This window comes from Pollachius pollachius, assembly GCF_949987615.1.
Source record: "Pollachius pollachius genome assembly, chromosome: 7".
NCBI classification, from domain to species: Eukaryota; Metazoa; Chordata; class Actinopteri; order Gadiformes; family Gadidae; genus Pollachius; species Pollachius pollachius.
Window position 1 is genome coordinate 11,274,989 of NC_136940.1, and position 13,133 is coordinate 11,288,121.

The following is a 13,133-nucleotide window of genomic DNA, read 5'->3' on the forward strand; positions in this document are numbered from 1 at the left end:
TGGCACAGAATGAATAAACTAGTATGCATAAGAATGAATAAACTAGTATGCATAAGAGTGAGTAAACTAGTATGCACAAGAATGAATAAACTAGTATGCATAATAAAACCTAAATTAATATGCATTAGAAAGAATAAACTTATGTAAGCTATAAACTAATAATGCATATTAATATTATTAAACAAATATGTAACTCTTATAGTGCAGTGATAATCAGTGAGTGAAATTCCACAGGCGTGCAAGTTTGTGTGTGTGTGTGGGGGGGGGGGGGGGCATATATCTTTTTGTGGGTGTTTGGTGTTTGTATGTGTCCTCAAGTGTGCATGCAGATGTGCATACATGTGTCTGTCTGTGTATGCGTGTGTGTGTGTGTGTGTGTGTGTGTGTGTGTGTGTGTGTGTGTGCGCGTATGCCTTTGTTTCTGCCTTGGTTTGTCTGATGTCCTTACGTGTTAGTGCATATTTTTGCATGCGTGCATGTGTGCGTTAGTGCAGTGATAATCAAGATGATTCAGGTTATACTTGTTTCAGTCCTCGCTACTCGCTTGATCAAAGAATGATGATTTACTAGGTTGGATATGCCAAACGCAGACACTGTGAATTCATCATAATCTTCATCCATCATCATTATCCATACCTTTCTTTGGTCAGAGGGGGCTTATGAGCCTACTTGGCTGCTTGGAATTCCTGTTTGAAAGGACAGACTGAGGGTTGTAAAAATTCTTGGGGTCGGAGGTCAAACTAGAAGGTGAAATGTTGTGAAGCTGTATACAGGGTTCTTGTTGCAGCTGATGTCATTTGTAAACTGAAAAAAAAGGACTAACTCAACGTACCGTTAAAGACTTCATAATAAACAAATACAGCCCAGCAGACATTTTGATGATGTCTCAGGGTTGAATTGAGTTGATTCGCAGACAGGGTCAGGGTAAGGATCAATAGAGGCTAAGAAATGATATCGCTTTGGCGCAATTGTTCAACCTTATTCACATAATTACCTTGATGTGACGTTACTTCAATGGTGTAGCAATGTCAATTTCGATATAGAAATGACTTAAACTGCTTCTTTCATATTTGTATTGGGGAGATCCATGTGTTCTAAATATTATGGGGGACGTTTACCCTGTGACCCCTGCCGAAATATATGACATCTTTGAAACTGTTGAAACAAACGTTTCGTGGCAGTTCCTGTAACGGACGCGTGGTGGCGACGCATCGCATCCTAATCAGAGCCAGGTGGCGCTGGGCGCAAGTCGTCCCGCGAAGGACTTTCTCACAGCGGAGGTGGGGGAGATAGTTTGGGACCTAGACAGTCGAGAATAGAAAGAGGCGCGGGGAGAAACATACGAGGAAGAATACGCATTGGTTGTTTCTTCAGGTTCACATTATCACCGGGAGATCCCTCGTCTTCTAATGGTGTCTACGCTCTGTACGTTAAACAACCGGGATATTTGACGCGAGTTATAGTGTTGAGTGTTTTTTTAGTTGACGTTACACGAACTTTCTTTTTTGCACGTGTGCTTGACTGATGCAGTGGATGTGAAAAAGGGACTTACCGTTAGCGCTGATCCGGAGGAATGTATCCAAATCGGGAAACCTGGACCCATCATCTGCGGAGATGTCAGGCAAAAGTTATTTGGGCTGTTGTGTTTCTCCAAATTATTCAAGACTTAGGCGCAACAGGTAAGAGAGCTACATGTTTTTCCAGATTCATGTTCTTCTTTGCAGTCTCCTCTCCATGTGTAGCCTATTAGGCAGACCATTGCACCACATTTAAAAAAAATGAATTGAACTAATCGGAAATTATGTTAAAACTAATCAGTATATGAGTGGCAGCATGCAGGCTCCACTAGTCTCATGCAAATGACCCATCGTTTTGAGATGATCTTTTGTTTGTACTCTGAAGCCTGTGCGCCGTAAGGGACCAAGGAAAAACCATTCAACATTTTTTAACTCCATAGAAAGACAATGGGTCTTTTAATAACACTGATTCTCTCAGCTGGATGGCTATTGTGTTGGTGCCCTTAACATTCATGCCTCAACATATTTGCAATGCATTTGTTTAGCTTAGTTTAAATAATTTTATATAGTCTATGGGTTAAACCAATGAATAAGATACTATCTGGTTTTAGAAAAAGTAGGCCTCAACATGATTTGTTACGCAAAGAAAAGTATGCATTGGTCAATCTTAAAGAAATATAGGAATTCAGTATGTTTTTATGTTTTCAAGTTTGTTTAACAGAAGGAAAAAAACGTTCCAGATGGCTAGTGATTTACACGTTTTTATTTTTTAAGATTTTGTTTGGATTATCTTGTGCTCCCTGAATGCTTGTGGCCGTTATTCACTGGCAGGCCTCTTTCATACTGAAGTGAGCCCACGGATACGGACCCGCGGTCCGGCTCTCGGAGACCTTGGTTCGGAGACCTCATCTTGTCCCTCTTCTTATCTTCTTCCAGTATCTCTCTCGCTGAGGAGGTTGACTGGAATTTTAATCCACTGTAATTCTCTAAAAACGTATTCCATTCTGAACCCATATATATATATATATATGATAAACTCAACAGATTATTGACCAGGCTTATGGTGTTGATGAGGGTATTGGTATCTATACTTTCTATAAAATAACTACTTTAAATGCTTGCTATGTAGAGAAGCACAATCACTTTGTTTGTCACACTTGACTCTTAATTGTTGAATAGATGTTGGGGAAACATGTTTGAACTCTTGTGACCCTGTCCTTACAGCACCGTGAAATCTATTAACATTTGCCCTTTTATCATTTCCACTTGATTTTACATGGAGTCGTTAAGCAGAAACTTTAAACTTCAGTGACACACAAGTGAGGCTGAGAAGAACAATCCAGAATAACTCGAAGGTGCTGCCCAAGCAGGTTAAAAAAACAAAAGGGAAATGTCTTGGATGTGTTTGTAGCTTCAACAGTGCGGCATAATCAAACAACAATGGGGCAAAGGGGGCTTAAGCTCTTTGTGGATCTCGGCCCCCCGACTCTCTACGTTGGGGAGGTAAAACATGGCCATAAGTAGAAGAAAACCAGCCGTCTTTGCAGCTTCCACAACTCCGCCATTTAGGTACCGTGTTTTAGGCTGCTCTTTGAGTCTCTGGCTACTGCACCAGTAGGGATCCATGTATGCTTCTATCCTTTTCTAGTCTGTTACCGATGGGAAGCAGTGTTTAGCCTTGTTTTGGAAAAAACAAAATTCCACTAAGGGTACATCAATTAACCATTAATCAACATAGTTAATGCAGTTATAAACATTATTATACGGCATTAGCATAGGGGTTAGGGTTAGTGGGTTATGGTTAGGGTTAACAGTCACCCTTTAAATTAGGTATAAATTATTATACATAATTATCTTATAATTATATAATTATCGGAGTTAACATGAACACCATTACCTTAGATAACATGAACACCATTATTACATTAATACTAGAACATTAGTTAACTGTTAATAATAATAATAACCGTTGATGCTTGTAGAGCATTAACTAATGTTGATTAATGTTTAAAAAATGAAGCCTTATTGTAAAGTGTTACCTTTGATTTTATGTAGATGGCTACATCTAACTTTATGAGGCTTTTTCAAACTAATGTTCTTATCTGAATGCAATCACCCTTGTTCACCAACTCTGGCTATAAATCAAGTAGGTTGTTTCCCGCCCGTACGCACCAGAGGCACGCTGTTGACAATAATGGCACTTTACCTCTGGGGTGGGGAACCCTCCCAGCCAACCAGGCTGTTCTGCTCTCTCCCTGCACTTGCTGCACGTTATTTAGCCATGGAGGAACTTCTATTATATTTTTGTTGCATCAATACATAACTAGCTCTCAAATGACTAGTAGGTATGCAAATTAGCACTGAAGACTAGTGTGCAATTGTTGCTTCAGGTAATCCGGTGAACATTTGAACATCCTTCTCTTTGCGGCCTGCTGGGGCCTGGCTCAGGCCAGCTAGGTTGCACCTATATCGTCACCTAGATGTCTCAGCTCTGCTTCTGAAATGAAGCCCTGGCTCTCTCTGTCTCTCTCTTTATCTGTCTCTGTCTTTTTGTCTCAGTCTCTCTTTTTTATCTCTATCACTGTCTGTCTGTCTCTCTCTCTCTCTAAACGTTTTCACACTGCCAAATATTCCATTTTACGCTCGCCTTTTTTCCTGGCATGGTCCGCGCATTTACACTGACTGAGGTAATATACCGGCTTGATTATGCACCCCAATTTACCTTCTCGGACCCTACACATACTGGCGGTTTCATTTTCATGTAAATGCAATTAGACAGCTTCACGGTTCCAGGGGCGGGACTTGGGTCTTGCTGCGTTGTCCCTACAACAGAGACAACGCAGCGATAGCAACATGAGTAGTTCTAACTGGAGAGAAGGTGCAATCTGCAAGCTGCTGACCATCATGGGAGAGAAGGTGATGCAGTCACATTTAACAAAAACAGGGAAAGATGGTGCGATCTACGAGGAAGTACCAGAGGAACCTCCTTACGAGGCTTTTGTCAGGATAAAAAACAAGTGGTCAATAGTTAATAGGTCAATAGGTTGTAAATAGTTAATTGCGTTTGTAGCCTACACTCAGATATATACTCATTTGGTCTGCGACAGGCTTGACTAATTAAGAAATAAAAACATTCAGAGTATGCAAATTATTCAAAAGAGGTCTAATCTCCGTGCGTAGTCCCGACTACTCCAAGGAAACCACCTTCTTTACGAAGGGGGATTATACCCCTCGGTATAACAGGCAAGACAGTGAAGTTGCAGGGCATGTCAAGCTGAGACTGTACCGGCGTTGCAGTGTAAAAATGCCTTCTCTCGCTCTCCCCCGCTGCAAACTCTCAGGTCGCCCACCAGAGATCATCCCTAAAAGCTTTCGGCAGACACTGATGGATGCGACGGCTGTCTTTATTTCTGAAACAGATGTAAAACCGAGCAAGCTGACTTTTTTATTTTTTTTTGGGACAGAGCAGTCAGTTTTAGAGTGTGTGAAAAAGAAGTGGGGGAACGCAGACGGTGGGGTTAATCAGCACGCGGTCGTACATCATGCGCCTTAGCACTGTTTCATGTTACTTATTTAAAAAATCAGAGCTACTTAACCATGGCAGCCTGGATCAGCCATTACCTACTTTATATTTGTTACGAGGCACGTCATGCATGGGTTCCCTCTGCCCCGGGTTCAACATGCGTCCGGGGGGCGGGCTTGTTGGGAGGATGTCCTGTGCTAATTCTTTAATTGATGTTCAAGATTGGAGGTTTACTTTATTGTCCCACAAAGTGGAACATTGGCTTGGGCTATCACCGATGCTTCAGCCACATAAGACAAACATGCCACATCCAAAAAACAGCCAACGGCAAGGTTTCTAAAAGCACCTATATACAGTACTAACAGAAAAAACAAACACGTTATTAAAATCATTTTTTTAATATAAGCAGAGATTCTGCATCTGCATCCTGGCCTTGTCCTTTTATTATCTGATGATATTTAAACGTTTAATTGACACAGGGATAAATCATTTTTTTAATCTATTCAATCTGCTACAAGAGACTCAGATGTACGGCCACCAGACAATTAGTTTCCAGATTCATCATGTAGGACTAAGTGCAGAAGGTAATTGAAAATGATATGTTTAAACGGGTGCTTGGTAACATAATAAGGCGGTCATAATTATAATAATAATGCTAAAAGAAAATGGAATTCAAATGAACATTGTTGGTACTTGAGTCGAATGAAGAAAACCAATTGCTTTGGCCCTTTTCCTGGCTGTCACTGCTGTAGCACATGACCGCTATCATTGAGTGCTTCATGTCCTAGCGTCCCGGTGATGGCAAGGTTAGCACTGTGTTTCGGTCGCCTGAGATGCGTGAGTCAAATGGCCCTATTGTTTACCCTGTTTGGACTCAGTGGCTGGAATGCGTTGATAACATGTCAGCCCTGCGATTCCACCCGGAGACAACTCTGAAGTAGAAGAAGAGAGCTCTTTATCCTCCATATTTTAATGCCATATACTTTAACAGGCAAAGGCCTATTTTAACTTCAAAGCTGCACATGGGGTACACTTTGTAAAAAAAAAATTGTTTCTGTTTAGCCTTCAATTTTTTTATTTTTCTCGTGCCGGCGTTGATTCATTGAGGGCTAAATAAAGTTCACTCAGACCCTCGTTTGAGACGACTGATAAAGTATCTACTACCACAAGCTGAGGCCAAGAATGACCCCGCCCCCCCTTCGCTAGCCTTCCTGCAATTTAATGTCAGCTAAGAAGCTGAGCCTCAAAAAAAAAACAAAGTCAATCTGTTGTAAAATCCATAAACAGTAAATCACAAAGATTGAGGACATTGGACATTGATTTTTACTGTATATGTTTTATGCACAGCTCTGTGTAATTGTTTGGGTGATCCTACTCTCCCGACTGTTAGATGGCCACTAGTTAATCCAGTGTTTTTGATGACCGAGCAACAGTGTTTTTGATTCATGGGTTCACGACTAGATTCCAAATAGATACTCAATTCAAAATGATTCCCGATTGTAAATCGAGGCTTGATTTGAGTATATAGATTCAGAATCATAGAAGATAAGAATAGCGATTCTTACGGCAATTATAATAGTTACCCCCCCCCCCCCCCCCCCCAACACTTGATCAAGGGTCATGCAATAAGCCGAACATACCAATATCATTGTGTCTTAATATCAAGTTCTGCACATGGGAATAAGAGAGATATGAATGATTAATGCATTTCTTAACTACAGTTTCCGGCGTTCCTCCTGTCCCGTGCCCCTGCCTGCTCCAGTCTTGTTACCATGGCGTTGCCGCGAGGACGCCCCTTTGTGTTTGAAACGCGGGGGTTCTCAAATCACCCCTACATATCTATCTAGAGCCTGTTGAATTGCATTAAGGATCTTGGATACGGCCCATCTCGCTCTTCGCCACAACCGGCTCTTTCTGCACACCAACCGGGCCACCAATAAATAAATACCTGACCAGCCTAAAAATATAAAATGAAGTAGGCTCTCCAAATGAAGTAGGCTTTTTTGTGCATGGAATATTGTGCGGAAACCGTCTGAAAGATCAACCCAAAATGATGAACACGTTACTTATTTATTTATTATATTTAGGAGGCACGTCATAAGCAAAGGGGAGGCAGAGAGGTTATTTCCCATGCTGGGGAGAAACTACTGGCCATTACTTTGGCTAGCAGTGGTGGCCAGAGGTGCTGGCCATTACTTTGGCTAGTATTAGTGGCAATTACTTTGGATAGCAGTGGTGGCCATTACTTTGGCTAGTATTAGTAGCCATTACTTTGGCTAGAAGTGCTGGCCATTACTTTGGCTAGTAGTGGCCATTACTTTGGCTAGTAGTTGCGGCAATTACTTTGGCTACTAGTGGCCATTACTTTGGCTAGTAGTGGCCATCACCTGTAGTGACGTTGAACCTGCACTATGTAACTTTTCTACTTTTGCTATTGCTTCTATTCTACTCTGTAAAACATGCAACAATTATCCCTTCATATGGCAGTGTAGAAGCCCTCCATGTGGTTGAAACACCCAATTACCTCAAACAACTTCATGCTTGTGAGCTCTTACCGACATTGAGATTCAGTTAAATGCAAAAGTGAGTGTCCCTGGAAGTGTGCTTGTACATATCTGCCTGCCGGGAGGTTCTGATTTCTCTCTCTGACAGTTCCCTAATGGTCGCACCAGGTAGCCATCGGACCATCAGCTCTGCTGACATGTGTATTAACTCCTCGCTGTGCAGTTATTAATAGCACATCATCCCATGTCATTTTTCATAAATTCACATCACAAATGCTTATGACTCTCTCTCCGTCTTTCTTGTCTTCCCTCTCTCAAGTCTTTCTCTTGTTCCTGCTTGTTTATTTGGTTCAATTACCCGCTGCTGCTCCTGCTGTCTGACTGTAATGATATAGTCTACATGGCACGCCATCCCTGTGCTGCTTTTTAATGTGGAAAACGGCAGTTGAAAAGCACTTTCTCCCTCCTCACAGAACTATTAAAACTGAGATGTTTAGAAGGCAGGAAATGTGATTTTACGGGCAATCGTATGATTTATGTTAAGCATTAGATAACTCACAGTTTCCCTTTTGCGTAAGTCTGCGTGTGTGCAGATGTGTGTGTACTTCTATCCTGGGTGTCAGGACATTAGTGTATTCAGCATTCTGAAAAATGTTTCGATTTGTTTTGGCTTTTTCTTACGGCTCGATAATTATGATCAGTAGCCATAGGAACCATAATCCTGTGGCAGTGCTGCAAAACGAAATTCTGGTCTTTTGAAGATTAGTTCTTCTTCAAAAAGTTAGTGTAAACTGCTGGTTCAACAAGACCACCAAATACAAGGAACCACTAGAGGAGGAACGACATGAGGGTTTAACCCTGAAGTGTCATAATCCCATTGTTTTCAAAGGGAAATCAAAAGTCTAAATCCTTTCAACCTGTATGTGATCTATTTGGGAGTACTTTATTGGAATAATTTATTTTTGATCCCAGTCCCACCTAACAAGACCAATCTCCTTCTTAAGAACTAAGTACTTAATGAGAACAATAAAAATCGAGGAATTTTTTAAAATACATTTTAACAGTTCTGTTGTATCACTTTCGACATGAATTTACTAGGATTCAAAGAGAATTCACCGCGATTGAAGGGAAGTGATCGGGACTCAAAGTGACTTGACCCATGTCTCTGAGCATCAATGCGGAGGGCGGCCATTGTTCCCAGAGAGTCCTCGCGGCCGCCCCGCCACGAGCCAGACTTGTCCTGTTTGTTTAACCGAGGCCCTTTGCTTTGTCAGACGGCTCCCACACAGCCGGTGCCTCCCTGAACCATTGGCCCCTGTTTGCCCAGCCACTTGAATCACACAATAGTCTGGAGAGGTTTGGCCCACATCTCGCTCTCCTGCTCTTTTGCACTGCGTGCTTCACTCACGTTTCCTCCCAGAGATCCAAAAAAACGCTTCCTATTGGTTGAGCACAGCCGAGTCATGGTATTGTGCTTCTATTCCTGGGCACAAAGCTTCCTTTATCATCAGACACTTTGAGCAACACATGTCTCCACATGTCGGCATCAAAGGCAAATAGCTTCTGGAGCCTTTGTGATCCATGACGAGGGGCTGCTCGTGAAATACCCCCCAAAGGCAAAATCGTGTTTTTCCATAGCTTTGGAGTTGAGAAACTATACATTCAGTTGTGGCTTGGGGACCCTGCTAGCTCAACTCTTCGCTTCGGTTCAACATGCTGCTGTAGCTTATGATATTAGCCATCATAGATGATGCCAATGACGACTGCTCTCAGCTGGACTGGAAATGGTCAACTAGATCCCTGGAAACGGAGAAGATACTTTTTTCAAAATTTTACCATTTCGATGAAATAATGTTTCAATGTTTCTTTTGATCCGAGAAAACCTCCCAAACCATCCAGAAGCCATCCTTCCCCTCGGATAACCGTAATTGAACTTGGCTCACTGGCTGAGGGTATCATATTCCTCCAAGCTGAGATCCCACTTTTCTTTTGCCATCCATTCTAAATGCGTGGTGACCATACTGACCCAGTAATCTGGTGTAAAGGGGATCTCCGCCATGCTAATCCCAGGAGGCCACGGCCACAACTGCCGGGCCGCCTGCTGCAGCCAAGCGATACTTCACTCTGGAGAAACCGCGCTCACGTGTGGCGCTCAGCCGCCCCGGGTCGGACGAGAAGTTGTCACTTCCTGTCAGACATGGCATGATGACCCGTGTGGTCCAAAAAAAACCCCTTAAAACCATTGAGTCAGCATTGCAGAATAGCTCTCTGCGCGACTCCGGAAACCAATGGCAGTCTTGAAGGCCGCGCCTGAGGAAAGTGTGGAGAGCTGGAAGTATGAGGACCGCTGTGTGTGTGTGTGTGTGTGTGTGTGTGTGTGTGTGTGTGTGTGTGTGTGTGTGTGTGTGTGTGTGTGTGTGTGTGTGTGTGTGTGTGTGTGTGTGTGTGTGTGTTATGGATGGGAGAGAGGGATCAGGGGGTACAATCAAAGAACAGGAATCTGTCTCTTGTGAAGAGAGATCCCTACATGCTCCACTCTGTCTTTGTTCGTAACTTGAAAAAGGTGTGTGCTCCGAACTATGGATATGATTCGGCGAAATTCCTGACAAGCAGCATGTTCATGACTATAATTTATGCATTTTTTCTGCAAGGATTGGGAATGTAGTGGTTGGCTCTCTGTTGATCCCCCCTCCATTCTGAGAGGGAATGATGGGATTATAAAGTAGAACATAGTTTCTGCACTTCTGCCTTGATATTTCCGCTTGAGGCAGATATTTTATGGAATCTTATGAAAGCTGGAGCTAATTCGGGTCTGTTGTTCAGTGTTGGATGAATCACAAACTTAAGTTGACTGGTAGTGGACACACACACGTCGGTCCTCATACTTCCAGCTCCAACTATGAATCAATTATTAACAGTCTAGATCCATCTGCCACACACATTTTATCATCCTCTTTTTAAATGTCCTTTCTTTGTCCATCCTTATCTTCCGAGTTTGTCAGAACATTGATGTCAGCCGTCCCGGAAATGAAAGTCCACCGGCCTGCTTCTGTTGCTGAAGAGGGATAGAGGGAGAGAGGAAGGGCATTTGGTGGGGTGGAAGGAGGGACAGAGAAGGCTGTGGACCTTATTGGATCCATGCTATGGGTGTGCAAGGCATGTCAATCAAATGATCCTTCTGGGAATGCATAAAAACTTATATATGCACAAACGAGAAGGGATCCCAAAACCCATATGTCTGCCAACGTGCGTAATCCGATAAGGGGATATGAATATGTTGTCAGTATATTGGAGAGCTGCTCATTTGGTCTGTGACACCTCTCCACCCTAATCCCCATCAGAAGTCAATGAGCTGCTCCTCCGCAGGGCCAGTATAAGAGGCTTAGGCTTGCGCGATCCTGCCCCCTGTTTGCTTTACCTCCCCGCGGCTAAGCTAGCCAGTGCTAATCTCAGCCCACAAGAGTCCATTACCCATCAGTAAGGAGGGTAAAAACCACACCAGACATGACCAGCCACTATGTCACAGTGGAAATTGCTTATGAAAAATACACATTTTTGGTGATAGACTAGTAACTCTCAGACTTATACTTGCTAAATAGTAATGCCTACAGGCTGACATTTCTTTTCTTTTTGATCCCCAAGGGTGAATGGTCCATTAAGAGACTCTGTGTGTGTGTGTGTGTGTGTGTGTGTGTGTGTGTGTGTGTGTGTGTGTGTGTGTGTGTGTGTGTGTGTCTAAATTCATTGACAATGATAACATCAGTGTGATGTAACAAATCAGTTGACGCGTCTACATGGACATGATGTGAACACAATAATGCCACACAACTACTAATGTAGTTGTGTGTTGGCTTATGTTTGTTAAATGGTTTACCTGCCAGCTGCACATCTGTGAAGTTTGACCTCATGCTAATTAAATTAACCCTTAGCTTAGAGTGTCACTTTGTCTGTTGGCTACTTTTAACGAAGTAATCTAAATAGAAAGAGTTGTAGTGTCAAGAAGTTAGCCATTTAGCAATTTAGCACACATTTGGTGCAAGTTTCCTTACAACACCATGGTCTACTTATTCTCCATGAACAGATTCTTATTTATATATACTAGCAATGAAGTGTTTGACTCTTGGTTGCGTAGCCACCTACATGTTTACCCGTAATCCCGACTCGACCACAGCGTAGCGTGCTAGAAGTGTGGGGCTGCCGAATGTTTGCATACGGTCGTCTCCCTCCCCACCCAGCCCCCACCCCCCACCCCCAGTGCTACCAAGGTGGTCTTGGAAAGCCACCAACATCCCCTTCAGCGGCGATGTAATGTGAAAGCAATTAGCAGCCTGTGGTTTTACAGTGCAGCGAGATATGTGTGGAACAACAGATGGGGATACACCCCAGCACTAGGTACGGGGCTGTGGGGGCCCCGTGCACTGCACCTCTCCGCTCTCTCAGCCACCAGCTTCATACAATGTTTCGTTTTTTTGCCAAGAACAGCAAGGCTGTTATTGCACGTCCGGGCTCATTACCTGTGAGACATTCAAGCAGGATTTGGGTGTTCTAGTGATTATCAGATATAACTAAGCCCATTTAAAGACTAATAGGGGATTGGGAGTTGTGACACAGTGTGATATAGTATTGTTTGTATCATGTGTTGTATTGCGGTCAACAACAGGGGTACCAAAATCAACAGGTTGAGCCACTTGGCTACAACTGCTATCAAATACCAGAGAAAGGTTTTGTAATGTGCCTTTCAGCAAGGGAGAGAAACTAGTGATTTTCTTGAGGTGATTAATCTACCAGTGCCAGGAATCCATGGGTTCAGAACAAGACATCAGTCACCTGGCGTTCATTTGAATGGGAAAGAGATTCAGAGTGATAAGGATCTGCATTTGACTGATGGAGACACACACGCACAGAATGCATTGTCCAACACACATGCGCAGTCCAACACACAAGCACAGTCACACAGATGTGAGTAAATGCAATGGTTTGTGTTTATTGTGAGGGTGTGGGTGAGCGGGCCTTCTGTCACATCTGGCGGCCTGCGGGATTCATTTTTTCATAGTTGGTAAATGAGGGGGGAATACTCCCAGCTGCAATTTAAGAAATCCTCCACCTGGAATGTCTTTTGTATAGAGACATAGTCGCATGTGCATTCCCGCACTAAAAGCATTACTCCCAGAGTCAATAAAACTTGCATATCGGATCTAACAAATCACATTCAGTTTTTCTCGCATGAAAATCATTATCATCCACCTATCTTTGACCGTCTGTGTGACTGTGCTTGTTATTATTTTCAACATCAACAAATGCCTTAAATAGCCACTGATCCACGCCCAAATTATCTCTGAAGGAGACATTGAGGAGACGCAGAATGTATTGTTTTGGATCGGTCTCCATTTTGTTCTGAGGCTGAAATAGATATGTCTGCTGAGAAGATTGAGGAGAGACTGTTAAACCGTATCGGTGGCTTTCTATGCCAGCATTACCAAGCAGGAAAGATTTTAAAATAAATGGTACAATTTAAAACTTGAAGGCAATTTTTAAACAAAGGAGGCTCACTTGTTGTTTTTGTTAACAACAAGTGAGCCTCCTCACTTG

General features: G+C 42.9%; 1 protein-coding gene across 1 annotated transcript in view; it reads left to right on the top strand.

The window, feature by feature from the left end:
* Positions 1 to 1,350: 1,350 nt before the first annotated feature.
* The window catches only part of ror1 (receptor tyrosine kinase-like orphan receptor 1), a 122,928-nt gene continuing 111,145 nt past the window's right edge, over positions 1,351 to 13,133 (top strand). Inside the window, exon 1 of the mRNA XM_079739375.1 lies at positions 1,351 to 1,679. Coding sequence (XP_079595501.1) covers positions 1,574 to 1,679 — 106 coding nt within the window. The 5' untranslated portion in view covers positions 1,351 to 1,573. The remainder of the gene's footprint in view (positions 1,680 to 13,133) is intronic.